The 18,363-nt window shown below is 42.6% G+C and overlaps 1 protein-coding gene and 1 long non-coding RNA gene across 3 annotated transcripts in view; one reads left to right on the top strand and one right to left on the bottom strand.

Annotated features, from left to right (window-relative positions):
• Positions 1-3,919: 3,919 nt before the first annotated feature.
• The window catches only part of OTC (ornithine carbamoyltransferase), a 27,533-nt gene continuing 13,089 nt past the window's right edge, over positions 3,920-18,363 (bottom strand). For both annotated transcript variants that reach the window (XM_026047303.1, XM_026047302.1), the window contains 6 exons: positions 15,824-15,977; positions 8,485-8,607; positions 7,964-8,017; positions 7,702-7,851; positions 6,510-6,647; positions 3,920-4,353 (listed from right to left, as the gene is read on the bottom strand). In XM_026047303.1, coding sequence (XP_025903088.1) covers positions 4,294-4,353; positions 6,510-6,647; positions 7,702-7,851; positions 7,964-8,017; positions 8,485-8,607; positions 15,824-15,977 — 679 coding nt within the window. In that variant the 3' untranslated portion in view covers positions 3,920-4,293. The remainder of the gene's footprint in view (positions 4,354-6,509; positions 6,648-7,701; positions 7,852-7,963; positions 8,018-8,484; positions 8,608-15,823; positions 15,978-18,363) is intronic.
• On the top strand, positions 9,479-10,199 carry LOC112954162. The gene is made up of 2 exons (XR_003250666.1): positions 9,479-9,527; positions 9,640-10,199. It is a non-coding gene; the product is annotated as an uncharacterized LOC112954162 (long non-coding RNA).

The following is an 18,363-nucleotide window of genomic DNA, read 5'->3' as shown; positions in this document are numbered from 1 at the left end:
CAAAACTAAGCTGGGATTTAAGATGGAAAGATGAGGTAGTGAGTGTGGACCAAACGCCTGCTGAAGACTCATGTGAGGGTTTTGTGGCCTGATCACAAAAAAATTATCCTTCCAATTTGAAAATATCTTTCCAATTAGTTCAGTTCCCAAATCAAGGAAGTGTCCTCCGAGCTCTATGCAGAAGGGTCCAGGCTGTGCAGAAAAGTGCAACACACCCTCCATAAGAGGCGATCCTGGCTGTTCCTGTCCTGCCATGGCTGGTCCTGTGAGGACACAACCATGGAGGGAGCTCAGCCCTGGCAGAAGCACCAGCACCACTGGGTTCCTGGGCCTTCTTGAGCCCCATGGGGATGAGCCCACCTCACATCTAGGTGTAGGGGGCTCAGCTGGAGGCTCCAGTGGGCAGAAGTCAGTCAGATGATACAGAGATGTCAATCCCTTTAGAGCAGGCCCGTTAGAGAGCAGTGGAATTAAGCCATCCTCTAGCATGTCCTGAGGACCACTGTGACTTTTCCAAGCCTTTCGGCACCATCAGCTTTGCCTGGGGTTGCAAAAGACCTGTTTTCTGAACAGAGTCACCTCAGATCGCTTGCCCCCAGAGAAAACCCTATCCACCCATGCTCATGAGAGGCACCAGCAACATGTGCAGAGGCCACAAAGGTCCTTTCTTTTTCAAAGGATTTGTTAATAACAAGATTGCGTAAGAACCAAATGGGCTTGCAAATAACTGTGTCCCATCAATCATGACAGCAAATGTTTGGCTGAATAAAATGTTTATTGTGGTTTATGAAGTGTTCTGCACACATAACCTTGGGCAAGACCCAGAAATTCTGGGCTCTGTGCTTAAAAGGCGCCTGGTTAAGCAGCCGTGGTGAGATGATCAAAAATCACTGTTTATTTGCTCAAAACATTAACCAAGTGATTAGCTGAGTAATGGGAAATAGAAAAGAAAGAGTGAACCTTTCTTTTTGTGTGGAGAGCAGTATTTTCCAGACTTTCCAGAGCTGTTTTGCATTTCTGGAAAACAAAATTAAGAGGAATTTGAAATAATTAACTCTGGTGACATACCAATCTAAACTTGCTTCAGTCTGTCTTATGCAGGCTAATCAAGATAAATCCATGAGAAGAACTTTACACAATCAAACCCAGGTGACTTCCTGCTATTTGATACATCTATATATTTAATATATCTTGTTATTTAATACATCATTACTCCTGTATTTTCATTTTAGCGGAAGAGCTTCTAGCAGGAGACTGCCTTTACTACCTAAAAATGAGTGATTCTGCTGCAGATATTTTCCCAAAGTCATTTCTGAATGAAGTTGATGCAAAGAAAATATTTAACTCTGCCTCAGGATTCTTAGTCTTCTTTGTTCTCTCCTGATTGTCCAAGCACTCCAGAGTCCCTTTTAAGCTTACAGTTTCTCATACCCTTAGAGATTTTAGTCGCTTGTAAGTTCTTTTTCCAGTCCACTAAATTGTCTTATGTTTTACCAGCTATAGTTGCCGTGCTTTCTGTTAGCTTTGTACGTGAAGAATCGCACAAGAAAAAGCTGTAGTCCTTCTTTGAACAAAGTGTATGTCCAGAGGACCTCAAAGATACTGACAGAGTAGATCAGGTGCCAAGGGACAGGGCTCCAAAGCCGCGTGAGATGCCCAAGGCTGTCCTGGCTAGCCAGCAGTTTCTGCTGTACATGTCCCAGCTGTGTGCAGACATCAAATGACATCTGTGGTGCCCATGAGGACATTAAAGAACAACCTCTAGGCCCAAGGCTCCCTCCTCAGGTCCTCAGGGTTCGTCAGACATAAGTGCTTCCCCTGCTTAAAGCATAATAAATGTAATGAAGGACCCTGCAAGCTGTTAGTGACTGCTACCTGCCGTGCATTTGTTTATGCCCTTCAAATGCCAATAACCAACTGCTTGCTTTTTCCCTGGAAAATCTTCCCGCATTTTTGCCATTTCTTTCACTCGCCTCATTTGCAGTCCTCCCTTGTAAATTCAAGTAATGAAATGAGATGAGAGGTCTAGAGGGCCCAGTACAAGTACCTGGCCCACAAAGAGAGCCACCATGCAGCAATGCCGGAGTGTGTAGCCCGCCGTGGAGCACTGGTCTGACTCGTACAGCAGGAAGAAGCAGGAAAAGTCCCTGTGGGGCAGAACAGGAATCCTTGAGGGCTCCGTGTCTTTGGGTGCCACAGGACAGAACTGTGCGTGGCTACTTGGTACCAACCCAGCGCTTCTGGCAAGTGTCAGATTGACTCTGCGTGCGCTGAGCAGAGGCTGCACCTTGGTAAATCTGAGCAGCGGGATTTAACGGGCTGCCCCAGCACACACCACGCGACTGTGCATTGCGTGTGCACGGGCACAGAGTGGGTTCAGTGCTTCTGCACCAGGAGCACTTGCTCTGTGTGGGTGTGTGCAATCCCCCCCACACGCTAAAAGGCATGGGAATAGCTGTGCAGGCACCACGTGAGCAATGTGTGCAAGGGGCAGAGCAAGCACTACCATCCTTTCATGTCTGTGTCCGCAATGGAATAAAATTGTATGAAATGAACCCGCAGGAAATGTTGGGCTCTCCTGCTCATGTGCTACACAGCAGATCTATGCGTGTGTTTTAAAAATGTTAGAAGGGATTCACGTCTGGCATCCTGCTTGGATTCCTGAGGATAAAAAGAACCAGTGATAATTTACCTCCAAATTAATCAGAGCAAGGAGAGACAAAAGACTAGCAGAAAATTTCTAATTTGTTCACTGTGAAATGCTTAACAAAATCATTCCCTGTTATTATAAATTTATGGAATTTCAGTGACAGTACATTAATCAACACAATAAAACTGATATACATATTTGATTGCCATGAAAGGACTAGCAAAATGAGCTGTCCTCCTCGCAGCTAGCATTAAAAATAGGTTAGCAAGAGCATATGCAATGCTAGGCACTTAAACAGTTCATTAGTTCCAATGGGACTAAGCATATATTTAAGTATCTTGCTGAACTGGAACGTAAGGCAATCAGAAAGATATTGTATTGCATGCATTTGTTTTCCCCACATGCTGAACGTGGTGGTAAGGCATTGATTTCTAGCAAATGCCCTACTCCTCCTTCATTACTGCAGCTAGATCTCTGCTGAAGTGTAAATAACCACAAGATTATTGAAGCCTTTGCAATGCTGTAATGTTAATTTTAACGAGACACCACAAACGCCTGAGAAAAGTATGATTCAGTTGTAGGTGGGTTGGTAAGCAAATGCTTTTTTATTTTTGAGTGACATGTGAGTGCTGTGGCCCAGCAGTGAACTCCAATTTTGAAATGAATTAAATAATGTTTTGCAGATGGTCAGAAAGGGGAAACTAATTTACAGTATTAAAAAACAATCACAAATACTGTTCAAGTATTACAGTGGAAAAGAATCAACGCATTCTTGAAACTAATTAACAACAACAAGGAAGTATTTATTAGACAGCAAGGCAAAGCTTTACCAAAAATACTAAGCACACACACCCACACATCATAAGCAGTGCAGTCGACATGGACCTGTTTACTACTGAGAGCGATTAGCTGAAACAGGCAAACGTTAGAGCAGTGCATGAAACGCAGCAAATGCTTTCTGCAAAGGAGCTGTAGCTCATCCTCTTACAGGGTGTCCCTCATATTTGCTGAGAGAAATGGAAAGCGTGCATCTTCAGCCAGATTTCCGTGTAGGGAGTGCGAGTCAGAGGGAGATGGACAAGGAAGGAAGCGGTGCCTCCCTGCGCCTGTGCTCTGCACCGCAGCGACGTCCATCCGCGCTGCCAGCCCCCAGGGAGAGCATGGAGGCTGCTCCCCACACTCCAGGGCCCCACGTTCCTGCCCACAAGGGCCCCACACTCTTGGTGTCACACAGGAGCAGGGGGTTGTGGTGGCTCGGCGGACGACCAGGGGAACCCAGGGCACACAGGGTTCCCAGTGGTGGTGCCCTGTGCTTGCTGCCTGGCACCAGCAGCCAAGGGATACGGCATGTCTGTGATATTGGATGAGAAAATCGTTGAAATACAGCCTGGAAAACCTGCCAGAGATGCTGACCGCTTGGAAAGATATATAACTTAGAGCATCCGGCAGCTTTTGCAGGAGTGTTTACTGTCTCAAAAATTTTCACAAATGTAATGCAATTTTGCGCAGTTTCACGGAGGCATCTATACAGTTTTATTAAGGAAGCATTCATTGCTTTGATCTTTCCTGAAGAAGATCTATGCATTTGCAGACCAGAATATTCTGCCGACGCGGAGCATTTTCTCTTGGCAGGATTCCAAGCATCAAAATGTAGGCTTTTGTAGCTGCGGTGAGTAATCTGTCAGCAGGGAAACCATGACAGCCTAGAAGAGGGAAAAAGGGAAAAAAAATCCAATCACATCAGAAACAGATTCTCTATAAAAATAAATAAGGGGAAAATATTTTCTATCTCAGAAGCCTTGTGTTGAAAATTATTGTCCTGACAAAAACTGCACACTTAGATTTATTTGCTAGAGTTCCTCATGATGAATCAGGAAAGACCTGGAAAATCTTTCAGAGTGTTCTGTTTAGTAGCTGATAAGTTTTCCCAGTCCAGCCAACATATATTAATGGTCCACACAGGGGACATTCAGACACAGCATGTTTAGACCAAACACTAAGCTCCTCTTTGTGGGGCATAGTGTCCTCAGCTACTCCTAGGAGGTGTTGTAGGTACCCAAGCAGTATGTGGCTGCTTTTGGAGGCTCCAGGAGAATTTCCATGAGCATCAAAGATGGTCATACCTGAATAAGGACTTTCATATCCCAGTTTAGTTGCATTTTTTTGCAGTAAAATCTGGAAAATCCTAGCTGAGGTTGATGGTCTGCCATTTTCCTCTTCTGCCCCCTTCAAATACTTCATATACACTTCCATAAGCCTTGGGCATGGCAGACAGCAATGGAAATGCCAGCTACATAAAATACATGATGGAAATAGCTGCTTTGGTCCCCTCCCCACACTGGTACAGACAGCAAGCCCCTGTGCTTTGCTTTGCTTTGCTTTGCTTTGCTGAGGCACTACCCGGATCACACGGCCGTCGTTTCACAGAATCACAGAGTGGTTGAGGTTGGAAGGGACCTCTAGAGCCCATCCAGTCCAACTCCCTGCTCCAGCAGGGACACCCAGAGCACAGCATTTCCCAGCAAGGTCAGGCTGCAAAGGGGCACATTGGCCCAGAACAGGTTTTCCAAAGGCCCTTGGAAATCCAAGGGACCACAATCCGGAGCGCTGTGGTCTCGCTGCCTGCCCTTCCTCTCCCTGCAGCCCTGCTCAGGGAGACAGGGAGTCGTGGGCATGTGGCGGGGATGGGGCAGCCCCACGGCCACGTAGCCCCACGGCACAGCCCCACGTAGAGCGGCCGCTGGACGAGTGAGGGATGCTGCAGTCCGCTGGCTCGGCTGAAAGCGCTTGGAACTCACACAGCAACCAGACCCACGCGGTCCCCTTTGCTGCTTGAGAAAATCAAACCCTGACATGTTTTGTTTTGCTTTGTTTTGTTTTTTCCCCCAAACATAACGTGCAGGTTGAATCCAAAGTAAAGGTTTTGTGTTCTCTAAAACAACGTCAAGGCATTTAGTAACATTTGAGAAAGAAAATCAGTAACATGCCAAATATTCAGAATTTTAAGGCCAAAAATACACATTGAATTTAATATAAATTGTTAAAAAAAAAAAAAAACTCTGATAAAGTTCAAAAGACATATTTCTGGCAAATATAATACTCAACCACATAATCACGTGGGGCAAATGCAGAGCTCTTCTGAGAGCTGCGCTAATGCCATTTCAGCTTTTTTCATTGCTCTGAAGGTTTTCACCAGCTTTTGTCAACATGGTGCTTCTAAAGCCAATAACAAATAACAGGCTACTGAGTTCTGAGAGTAATTTTCTGAAATCCTAGAAATGTTGAGAGTTATGGTTTATATTAAAGGCCACACGTCCTGTTGTGGTTCCCAAGGAACACACAGGGTTACCAAAGCCATAACTGAGGGTCCTTAGGTTTCAGGGGCCTTGAAAGATTTCCTCTGGCTGTGCTTTCTCAGAGAAACTCACAAATTTTTTCTCAGCAGCAGCATTTCTTGAGCAACAACTGCAGCAGTATCTCTAGCACTGCCTGCTCTAAGGGAAACTGTAGTCAGTAAGACCAAGCCAGCATCTAGCAAGCTTTGAAATGGAGGAACCAAGTCAATCGTTACAATGAACCCAGGGAATTAATATGAAAGTTACTATTTATACAGTAGATTTCATTTGGGGATAAAAACTGGGTCAAGCAGCAGCAGATTATCATCAAAATAGGTTACATTTGTGGCCAAAAACATTTGTGCTACACATATAGTCAAAACTATATATGCTGCTGGTGCATTTGAGATATATGTCAATAAACTTAAGGTTTATTGAGGAAGGAGGCTTATACCAAGCCTGTTGTGAAAGGCTGAATAAAGCCTGACTATAACCTCTAACTAGGTTTTATTTTCATTTCTTACCATAATTGTCCACTTTCTGTTTTCAGCCTCCTGGAAAACCAATGATTGTGGAGAATAAAATATTTCATCATCAACTTCTTCTGGTTTTCGGGGTAAACAGTGTAAAAATGTCCAGTTGGAAGCAGCATATTTTGCAGTCTGTAGATCAAAAGGCATATAAAAATAAAGGAACATGCTAGGGCATTAATGAAAACTTTAAGTGGTAAAAAAAGTTAACAAATGATATATTAGCTCCTGCTCTCATGACTTTGATGATGAGCTCAGAAAAAATACCAGTGACATCAAAAGAACTGCCCATCTGTGAATAAGATGGGAATATCCCCACTCAAGTCAGTAAGAGTTCAGTGCTGACTTCAGGAAAACCAAATTTTATTCCAACTTTTGTGGCTTTAGGAGGGCAGTAAAACACTAGTAGCTTAGTGGATCAATACATTGGAATGCCAAATAGTAATGTAATACTATGGATAATTGCAACAAGAGTTTATTAAAATATGATTTAAAAGGCTATGATAAGGTTTTTTTAATATATTGTCACTCATCATATATTGATCTAATATCTGAACAATGATCTAAAGCACTTTACGCCAGGTCAGTTACATACCTGTTAACAGCATTTTGTGAACTTATATTAAAATGAAGTCAATTAAAACAGTAAACCTATTAGCATGGAAAATGTCCTTTCTATGTTCAACAATGAATATTTTATGACTTTACATTTTGTCTGTTTTTTTTTCCTGGTTATTTTAGCTGTATGATTTTTAAGGACACATCTATTTCCCAAATTCTGCCTGGGCTACAGACTTTTAGACTTAACCTGTGAGCTGCTCATTAAAAATAAAACATAAGGCATCTTCCCTGGTGGCAAAGAGAAAATACAAGGTTAGAACTTTTTATGTCATATCTGAAGTTTTTTGTGTCATCGAGAAGTAAAGGGCTGGCGCTCTCACTGCTTGTGTTCTGGAGTTAGATGCCATTGGGAAGCTCTGAGAGGTGCCAAACCATGGGAAGAGCATGAGCTCAGCTCAGCCTCAGTGTCTTTGTGAGCTTTTCAAGCTGGGATTTGCACATGAGGTTTGCATGTGGTTACTCAGTGGCCTCACTGGAAAAAGCACCAAACCCTTGGTTTGCTGGTGTTGATTTTCACAAATATGACTTACAAAAACATCAACAAAAAATAAATCTGAGCTTTTACCTGCATTGTAATCTGATACCCTTGAAATGCCTTTAGTCTTTCTTTCTTTTCTTCTTCTTGCCCCATGCTTATCCATGTATCTGTAGCTAAGACATTGGCCCCACTTGCAGCTTCCAAAGGATCTCTTGTGAGAAGTAACTTGGTACCATACTAACATGAATAAAATCAGGAAGATTAGGAATGTAAGGAAGTTTAACTTCATTTATAGCATAAAATAAACTCTATTCTAGCTGCTCTATTAGGTTATATCTTAGGCTTATACCTCTTTGGAGTACTGTTCAGCTTTTTTAGTCATTCTGCAGTCTGGTTCAAAGCCCTGCCAAAAGAGAAGATAGATAATATTACAGAACATACTCACTTGTTATGTTTTAAACTGATTCTTTGTTTTATATTTTATATTTTATACTATATTACAGTGCAGCATTCTAAAAAGATGAACTTAAAATACTTCCGCCAATCTGCAATGATTTTTACATTTTTCTTTGGTGACAAGTTTGGGGATGTTTCAGTGCTTTCTCAAATGGATTTTACTTCCCCCACAGAGCCCCATGATTTATACAGCAGTCACGACTTCCCCTCAGCCCCTCTGAAGCTGGATCATTATAGTTACTCCTGGTTTGCATCAAAATAACTGATCAAGATTCTGAACTGTTCTTAAAGCTGATACTCAAGATGTGTGCCTTGGCAGGCATCCCTAGCCAAGGCCCTTGGGAAGGATCCAAGTGGCTGACATGGGAATTGGCAAGGTTGGATCTCCCTTCTCCGTGCACCCAGCTTTCTTACTTTCGGAGTTGCAATACGGAGGTGCATTCCCAGCTTTGCAGCACTCATCATGATGGAGTTGAGGACGTTGTTGCCATCCCCGATCCAGGTCACCGTGAGCCCCTTCAGACCACCGTAGTGCTCCTGCCAACCAAATCACACAGAGCCAGGCTGCAGCGGAGGGAAGCAGAGCAGGCTGCATTCGAAGGCAGAAGACAAGATGGATCAGGCCGGTGTGACCCAGGGAAGGCTGGGCCACAAGCTACCTGCTCTCCACATGGGACTATGGCACTGGCTGAGCTTGTGGCAGCTACAAGATAGTCAGCAAGGGAATGTGCCTGTGTCTTGCCTTTTATGAAGACCTGAGAGTTGTAGCTTTCTCTGATGAGGAACATGTGATTCATATGCCATACAGAGGCCCAGGCTGCCAAATGCACTGGTGATTTCAACACCAGAGCTGCAGCTGTCTGCTGGTGCTCAAAGGTGTCAGTGAATGGTAGGAATTGTTAACTCAGTTCTAGTGACCAAGGTCCTCCCAGTTTTTTCCCAAACTATCTAATTATCCCTATTTAGGTTTGATCTGACTTCTTGTCTCTGCATTACGTTGCCTTATACAAAATGGCCCTGCCCTTAAACTATATTTTAACCAATGTTTTAAAAGCAGCTGTGCCACTCATGGCTAGTTTCACCTAGTCACAGAACTGATGTTGGAAGGGACCTCTAGAGATGATCTAGTCTACGCCCCCTGCTCCAGTAGGGTCACCTGCAGCGTGTGGCACAGGATTGCATACAGGTGTCAAAGATCTTGCTCCATCATCTCCACTGTCTCCATCTGCCTTCAGTTACATAGCCAAGGAAGGAAGTGATTGCTAAGACTACTAAGGTTATTAAGTAGATTACCCTCACCTGAGACAGTGTTACAGTGCTAACTGCAGCTTTACCTGGTTGCACACTGCACACATGCAACTACCCTGGCTCTCAGACAGCAGCAGATAAGGCGTAAGGAGGAGCAAGAGCAGCATGAGTTGTGCATTTCCAGACCAGAACAATTAGAGGGCAAAGAGGTTTGTTTTAAATATGTATATTTTTAAATATGCGTATTTGTATGCACTTAAGTCGATATCAGAAAATATGTAAAGACGTAACCATACACTTCTCCATGCCTGCTCTCCACAGCTCCACCTTCTGACTCAAAAGACATGATGGGAGCCTTCTGCTCTCCCGGCACCAGCTCAAAGCTGGGCCATGCTGCCATGGCACTGCAGGAAGCGGGAGCCAGGCACTGCCTGGGCACGTTGTGTGACATGATTCAGTGCTCACCAGAGAGCAGCGGCCTCCCTGCTGCAGAGCTGTGCTCACTGGCAACCTTGCAGTCAGCCTCAGTGAAGATGCCAGAAGTCTGAACAGGAAAGGGGCTAAAATGACCCCCTCCCCTCCTGGCAGCAGCTTCTCCTGAACAAATATTTGTGAAGCTGCTTCGGAACGAACCTAGTGTCATTTCTGCCAGTGATCACAATTTTGAGTCCAAAATAGTAGTGTGTGGAACATCTGATGACATTAAAATGCAGTTGTGATCTAAACCTCATAGACTCTTAAGCTGCCTACAATTTAAGTGCAGTCATGCTGGTGCCTGATTTCAGACTAACTAGCTTCCCAGCCTTTGGTAGCAAGCCATCCCTTGTCGTTTTGTTCACTTCTTGTAATTTCCTTGCTATTCTCTCCCTAGTAAACTATCATTTTGGCAGCAACAACGCTCACAGGAGAAGGACAAAATTAAGGCATTGAAGAGGTCATTTGCAGCTACGAGTTAGTGATAGTTGAGGCAGGAACCCATAATGAGGAGCAAATCAGACAACCCTGACTTCATTTGATCTCACTGTTTAAAAATAGGTATCTCAGCATGTGGTATTCAACACTGGCTGGTTGGCTGACTAGTGACTCACAGATATATCGCTGTGTTAAATAACTTCCACCTTATTACCAGCTGCTACTCTGCACTAAAAGAAGCACAACACATCTCAGCTATTTTTGGCTGTTTCCCCAAGCTGGTCCAGATGAGGTTTGAAGGACTGGAGATGGCCACACAGTGACCCTCACAATCTGCACTGCGACTTGCAAAGACAGGTCTGCAGTGACTGCTGTGTAGAGGGTACATAGCTGAGTAGGTCTTAATGAAGATATTTCACTAATGGAAAAAGCCCTAGCTCAGCATGTGCCAGGTAACTCCAACCTCTTCATTTAAAGCCAGCACGATGGGATTATGACTGTAATACATGTCTAATCGGAGATAGATTCATTGAATCATGGAATCATTATGCTTGGCAAAGCCCTTGAAGACATCCTCAGCCTCCAAGAAAGACTGTGAGAAAGATGAGCTGATCGTGTTGCTCAGAACCAGGGAGCTCTAGGGTGATACAAAAACTACATTGTGTGAGACACATTTTCTTTCTCTGCTTTACAGTGCATGCTTATATAACTGCACAGAGAAAATCCCACAAAAAGTGGTTTGCCACAGTGGCAGCAATCTAGGCTAAACCAGAATCTTTGCAATATGCCCAGATTGCCCCATGCATCCCTGTCCATTTTTTTCCAAACCCTATTATACTGGGGTGGACATTTTAATTGCTTAGGTGTTCTGCAGGTAATATACCTTTATATTAGGGATGAGACTTCAATATATTTTTTCTACCTCCAGTAACACCACACACACACTAATAATGCAGAAAGTTGAAAGCCCTTCTACCTTCCAAATGCCTCTTTGGCAAACTGGTGACCACTTCTATAGTGCTCCTGCTATTCACATGAAAAAATTCTGCAAAATGATTAATGCTGATTTAACAATATCTACTTTATCATGCTCATGCTTATTTTACTGTGTCATTCTATTCTTACCCATGATTTAGCATTGCTGCATGCTCAGAGAAGACCAGTTTAGTTAATTAAGAACTAACTCTGTGTCTGGACTTATTTTCCAGCTAGACTGAAACTCTGACACCAGTGTAGGTTGATACAGAAATGTTTGACAGCATCACTCATAACATCCTCAATTACAAAAAGCTTTTGAATAATAAACTGATAATTTATCAAACCTAAAAATGGGAAGCAAAGAACTTGTCAAAGCTGTAGCCCTTCATGAGGCAGCACAACCCAGCAGATAAGAAATTGGGCAACCTGGCATCTAAAGGCTCTCAGCCTGAGCTGAGCAGGGATGCTGGGCCAGTTATCCTACTTATTCCCAGCTCTGTATTTGTCATGGTTATTGAGGCAGGATATTCCAGAGGATTGGTGTGAATTTTACTTAGGATTTCTAATTGGTAGAATAATGATAATGATAATGGTGATGAATTTTGGAACAACAAAATTTGAGCTCTTTGGGTCACAGAATGAAGACAGAGAAGTTGAGAGAGAATACATAGCAGCCCTCTTCAAACTGTATAACACTACAATTTGTTATGTTATTTAAAAAGAAGCCACCTACCTACTTCAAAAAGCTGCAAAGAATACTGACAAGCTAGAAGAACCTATGTAACTTCCTATATAATGTTTGAAAATGAGACAATCAAAATCAGAAAAATAATAGTGCAAAATAAAAAACAAAATTTACAAGAAAGGGTACTTGAATTACAGAATATTTATTAGGATTAATGCTGACACAAAGTTGTTCAGTAAGGATAGAGATGGAGAAGCAGATTTAAAAATCTCCTAGTTGTACTTTCGAGAGCCCAAAACAGCCAATTTCATGTTGGTGATGCTAGGTAGGCAAAGAAACCACGACAGTTATAACCTATCAGCAGAGTTACATTATATAATTACAACCAAACAGCAGAGTCCAGCATCTCCCTGTCGAAACCTTTGCTATTACACCAACCGCTCCTGCTGTAGAGCGCAGGTTCGCTGCAGAGCAGGGACGTGTGGGGCTAGCAGCGCACGGATCACCCTAAACCCCCGTCAGGCCGCCTCGCCATCGGTGTCAATGGCACCGATGTCACTACCCGGTCTGTGTAACGCTGCCCCTCGGCCGGGCTCCGGAGAGGGGCGTTAGCGAAGCCGCGGCCTCCCCTCGGCGCCGACGGACCGAGGAAGGGCCTGTCGAGGCCTTTCGGCCGGGCCGCCAAGCAGGGCGGCACAGGCGTCGCCTCGCAAAGCCAAATCCTCCCACTCTCCAAAGCAGATGGCTAAGTGCTTGCCACCATTTGTGGCGCGTTGTAACTCCCCTCAAGAACAAACTCAGCTCGAGAAAGCTTTTAAGAAAGAAGGTCATGGGTATGGCAAGAAAAACAGCCCTCTTGGCATTACATGTGTCACTGCGCTTAGGCAGCTAGTGTGGGGGGGCCCAGGCTGCTCAGGAAGAGGTCACAAGGCAAGAGGATGTTGAATCTGAAGAATCCCCCCCTCATTTTCATGACAGGAGCACAGCTTATGATTTGAGAGGAATATTCTGAATACAGAATATTTCTTTCTCAAGAGGCAGCCCTGAAAAATACGCTAGCTGCACTGTTTGGGAATGCTCCTGTGACAGAATTTACTAAAGCAACAATAACAAAACCTACTAAAATACACCTGTGAAAGGGTAATGAGAAGCCCTGGTACATCAACCCAAAAAAAATCTCACAAAATGAACAGGAAATTAGGCAGTTGCAGATGAAAGACCAAGCGTTTGAAGAGGATTCAAAAGGGCAAATGACAAAATTAATAGGATTCGGAAAAGGGAAGAGCAAAAATCTACTAAAGCTGAAGAGGGTCAAAGAGCACTTAGAGATCCACTGGCAAACACAGAAGTCCTAGGGATAGAAGAGAAAATAAAAGTGCATTTTGTGTATGCGCTGAGAGCAGGGAGGGCCAGATTCAGGCAGAAAAAAATTTACAGAGATACAGAAGAAATATTTTCTCAAGTCAAATAAAACAAAACAGCTGCATAAATTCTCCATGCAGCTGTTTATATGCAATAGAAGGCAATGTATGTCATTATCGTATTTTATATGTATGTCATGTATATGAAGTACATTTCCTTTGCACAGCAGGAAAGCAGCCCAAATGCTATATATAAACTTTTGCCTTATTTGAGGAATCAGCAGTACTATCCAACACCCCTGGATTAATCTTCTTACAGGCAGCGCTCAGAAAACATATGTTGTCACCCTAGCAAATCCCATGAGAAGCTGGGCTTTGGCAAGGACCAACCAGATGCTACCACTTCTCCAAATAAGTGACTTCCGCTTTTTTGAGCATTGTTGCTACTTCTGTGGACAGTTTGGTGTGAGATTACAATGTTCTTTGGTTAAAGGCTGCAAGACCAGGGTTCTCCAGCTCAGCACACAATGCAGCGAAGCACAGAGGCACCAGAAGGACAGGGTGGGAAGGGGGAGCTTGGCCATATCCACTCACTCTCTGCCTGTCCTGGGTAAGAAAGCAAGAGGGGAAGAGAGAGAGGGTCATCAAACAGCAGCTCAGCACATTGCTGGTGAAGGTGGGCGGCCATCCGAGTGTTTCTAAAAGGACCCTGCATAACACTGGGCTAAAGGATGTGCTGGAAAGAGAAGGGGAGAGGTGGGAATGGGCACAGGGAGCAATCTGATTTGGGGCACTTGAAAAGTGCTGAAAATATAGATAAAAAAGCTGCCATAGCTGTCTGAGCAGTAAGCCCTTCTTTGACATTTCTGTGAGTAGTGACGTCATCAAGCATGTCCAGTTTGGGTTTTTTTTTTGTTTGTTTGTTTGTTTTTTGGTTTGAGTACTAAGCAGCAGCCATGGTGCTCCTGTTTCCTCATGCTATAAAATGAGCAGGAATGCTCTTTCTAAAGACCCCCTTTCCAGTGTCTGTTGTAACAAGGACAGCGAGTTGTGGATACTACTCCAGGTAGTAAAACCAAAAAAAAAGTGGGGGGACATGTTCACCTGGAGCTTCTACCCTGTGACTGTGAGACAACCCTAACCAGGGGGAAAAGAGAAGAGGATCTGCAGGACGTGCATTCAGGCTGCTAATCTCCACCAGATTCCCTGAAGATCAGTGCAGAAAGAGGTGCATCTCTAGCCAGGGGCTGAGATGCTCATGGTCTCCCTTCGTTGGCCTCAAGCTATGCAGGAGGAATCCATTTTTTTACAGTTACACCCAATGTTTAAATAAGTGATGACACTTAATGACTGATGATGTATGGCTTACTGTTTTGTATCATTTGAACTGTTCTTCTAGGCTAGCCCAGAGTAATTTTTCCAAATGTTCCTTACCCTAAGGAATGTGATGCATTTTTGCCCAGAATTCACCACTTTGCACTAGTCTTTTCATTTATACTGTTGAAAATTTTATGAAAAAATAATAATTGAAGAATGAAGAGAGGAATTTCCAATAAACAGATAAATCTTTCAGCATTTAAAGCAGGAATATTTGCTACTTTTCACAACAGGTCTTTGCCACAAACTGAATGTCCCATAGCAGAGTCTTTGAAGTTTAGGAAACACAGCTGAACAAACCAGGAAATTACTCTCATCCTCCCTTTTCAAGCAATGGGATTTTTATTCACTCTGACAGGAAACAAGGTCAGAGTAGTTCACCTAAATTGTCCTACAATTTACAGTACCTACAGTGGAGCAACTTTTTTTATATAAGCTGGTTCCTCGATTGTAAAACAGCATAGTTATTCTGTTCTCAGATAAATATCTGTCATTATATGGGTAAAATGCTATAGAGCTGTCAAATAATGTATTGCATTTGATTAGAATTACAAAATATGATCTTTATAACTATTCCTTCATAGGAACAAAGCTTAAATAGGTTTTAAGTGCCTGAACATCAGGGATTTGCACTGGTAGCATTAATTCGCTTTTCAAGCTACCAACTAATTTCCATGTTACTAACTGGCTTTTCATTACCAACTAATTTCCTAATGTATGGATAACGATTCCTTTAAAACTGTTCACAGGTTAGGACAAAACTGAGAGTGAACTACTGTGTTTTTTGCGTTTTTTTGGAGTTTGTTGCAAAGCTTTAATCGGCTCTGGCTGAGCCAGCAACTCACATTTATCTTACCACATTTATCTAACCACCATTTATCTTACCACATTTATCTTAACACCATGCATTGCTTGATTTGTGGCCTAATTCTGATGAAATGCTTCATTTTTTGCTTAACTTCAGTCCCACTACAGTTGATAGGACTAGGTAATTGTTCTAAATTAAGCAGGTCCTTAATTATGCTGCTTGATGAAGATCTCTTTAAATAACTTGTCATGTAATTACTGATTAAAAAAGAAAACAAAAAAGTAACAAAAAAAAATAGGAATAAATGATTTTGAACCTGACTTTCCAAACAGTAACTGAGATCAAGATTCAGCAAAACAAAAGCCAGGGGGTATATAATGTTACCTGAAGAGTAAGGTAATCAGCCAGAATCTGGAGAGGATGGTGTGAGTCGGACAAGCCATTGATTATGGGAATTGTGGCTTCTTTTGTCATTAGGTCCAGATCAGCATGCTTATAAACTCGAGCTAGGATTGCATTTGTCATGCTGGACAGCACCCTAGAGGATGGCAGAAAATATCGGAGTCAAACATCAGAAATAGAGGCCCGTTGCACTCTTGAGTGTGCAACACATAAATATTAACGAGAAATGATAATGAATTTTTTTTCCAGCTAACTGAATAATTTATGATGTCTACATAACACACTTAAATGCAGACATTTAACAACTGCTAATAGGTAAGTAGTTTTGGTTATTAGCAAATCATACTAAATAAACGAAAACTGCTCCCATATTCAGTGCTTTTTCTCTGATTGTAGTGTTTTGTAGTTTTGTTTTGAATTAGCATTTATGAATGTTACTGAAATAAAACAAGAAATAGCTTGACAATGTAATATTTGAATATTAGATATTTGAATATTTGGTAACTCAGGAAGCAATAAGGTGTAACATTTCTTCAGTCTTATAGCAAAGAACAAATGTAGCATTGACAGAACATTTTAGTTTGCATGCTAACCTTAGCCACATGAGGATTAGGACTAAAAGTAGCTAGGAAGGACGGGGCCAAACTCTTCTTGATGGTGGCCAGTAATAGGACAAGGGGCAATGGGTGTAAGTTGCACCACAGGCAGCTCCATCTCCATGTGAGGAGGAACTTCTTCACTGTGAGGGTGCCCGAGCCCTGGCACAGACTGCCCAGGGAGGCTGTGGAGTCTCCTTCTCTGGAGATCCTCCAAACCTGCCTGGATGCCGCCCTGTGCCCCGTGCTCTGGGTGTCCCTGCTGGAGCAGGGAGGTTGGACTAGATGCTCTCTAGAGGTCCCTTCCAACCTGCACCACTCTGGGATTCCGTGGAAAATCTGTCTCAGATTACAACAGTTCTTTACTGACCTCAATGGAAACCAAAACAGAAGGCCAACACACCAGCAGCCCTTTCTCCCTCCTATCTACACAAATTGTATCACCACTCGAACAACATCAAAGTTTGAAACTCGATATATAGGTAAGAGCATGCAGGAATCAGTCTTACTTTGTTTGCCAAAAGGTGAAAGACTCAGAATTTAGCACAGTGGATTAGCATAACATACTCAATGCATACTGAATTTTTAGATAAATTAAACATAAATTGGGACTTAGCTTGGCATTTCTGTTATAATCAGGCCCTGAAGCATGACTTTATAGTAATATTTTGTATGTTTTAATATTATCTCTAATTGGGCCTTAAAACAAAAGAAGAAAGAGACTGAAGAGCGAAAAAAACCTGTAATGTTCATCTTTCTGACTAGCCACAAGGTCTTCTGATATCTCCTCTTGTGGAAATAGGGGTGCAAATGGCATAGTCTCTACCCAGAGAAACCTCTTGATGAAGTCAGTAACAATATTTTTTCTATTGGTGTCAAACATTCTGTACACGTGCAAAGCTCCTATAAAACATGAGAGAATTCTACGTGCGGCTCTCTCCAAAGAAAAAGATACATGAAAGTGAAAAGAAGGAACTGAATATTTACTGGCATATAAGGTATTGGAATAGTTGTTACTTGTGCCATTAATTCTTCCTAGCACACAAGTTTGTTTGCTTGTTTGTTTGTTTGTTTAATCTGCCTTAAATCATGTGACTACTGACAACCTGCTTTGATTTGAACATGTCATCAACGATGGGACTCATGATCCCTGTTCTTGGCCACCTAGTAGGTCTCCACCCTAAACTGGACATAACTATTCCCTCTGTTGCCAAGGAAAAGAGGAAGCTGCGTTGGGAAACTGCCCATTAGGCAGCTTTTTAGGACATTAGGTCTGCTGATCCCTATCCCATATGGCTAGTAAAGAATTCAGAAAGCTGCTTCTTTTTTAGTATATGTCATTGACCAGGTAGTGATCACTGATGTACTTTCTTCCTTATTCTGTTGATAGTAGACACTAGAATTTCTGAACACTTAGCACAAGACATCAAGCAGTCCTTCGTGACATCCAGTCCTGTGTCATCCTGACATCAAGTCATCCTTCGTGAAATCAAAACCATGCCAAAAAATCAACCAAAAAGCTAGATCTCATCTGATGGTCTGCTCTAACCAAATCAGCTTGAAGAAAATGGTGTAAGGTTGGGATTGCTTAAAAGAAGAAAAGAAAAAAAAATCTAGCTAAAGAAGGGTCTTTTATGAAGATGAAGTTTTCAAAAGTGAGGGAGAGGAAGCACTAGCTCATCAAGTGACTGATATTACCAGTTTCCTTGTGTTTGAGGGAGCGAGCAAAACTGCTCTGTTATCAAACATTCAAACAGCAGAAGTCCTTTCTTTCTTTCTTTCTTTCTTTCTTTCTTTCTTTCTTTCTTTCTTTCTTTCTTTCTTTCTTTCTTTCCTTCCTTCCTTCCTTCCTTCCTTCCTTCCTTCCTTCCTTCCTTCCTTCCTTCCTTCCTTCCTTCCTTCCTTCCTTCCTTCCTTCCTTCCTTC

This window comes from Nothoprocta perdicaria, unplaced genomic scaffold (genome assembly GCF_003342845.1).
Source record: "Nothoprocta perdicaria isolate Ctin4 unplaced genomic scaffold, notPer1 scaffold_49, whole genome shotgun sequence".
Taxonomy (NCBI): domain Eukaryota; kingdom Metazoa; phylum Chordata; class Aves; order Tinamiformes; family Tinamidae; genus Nothoprocta; species Nothoprocta perdicaria.
This window is presented reverse-complemented; position numbering and strand designations above follow the sequence as displayed.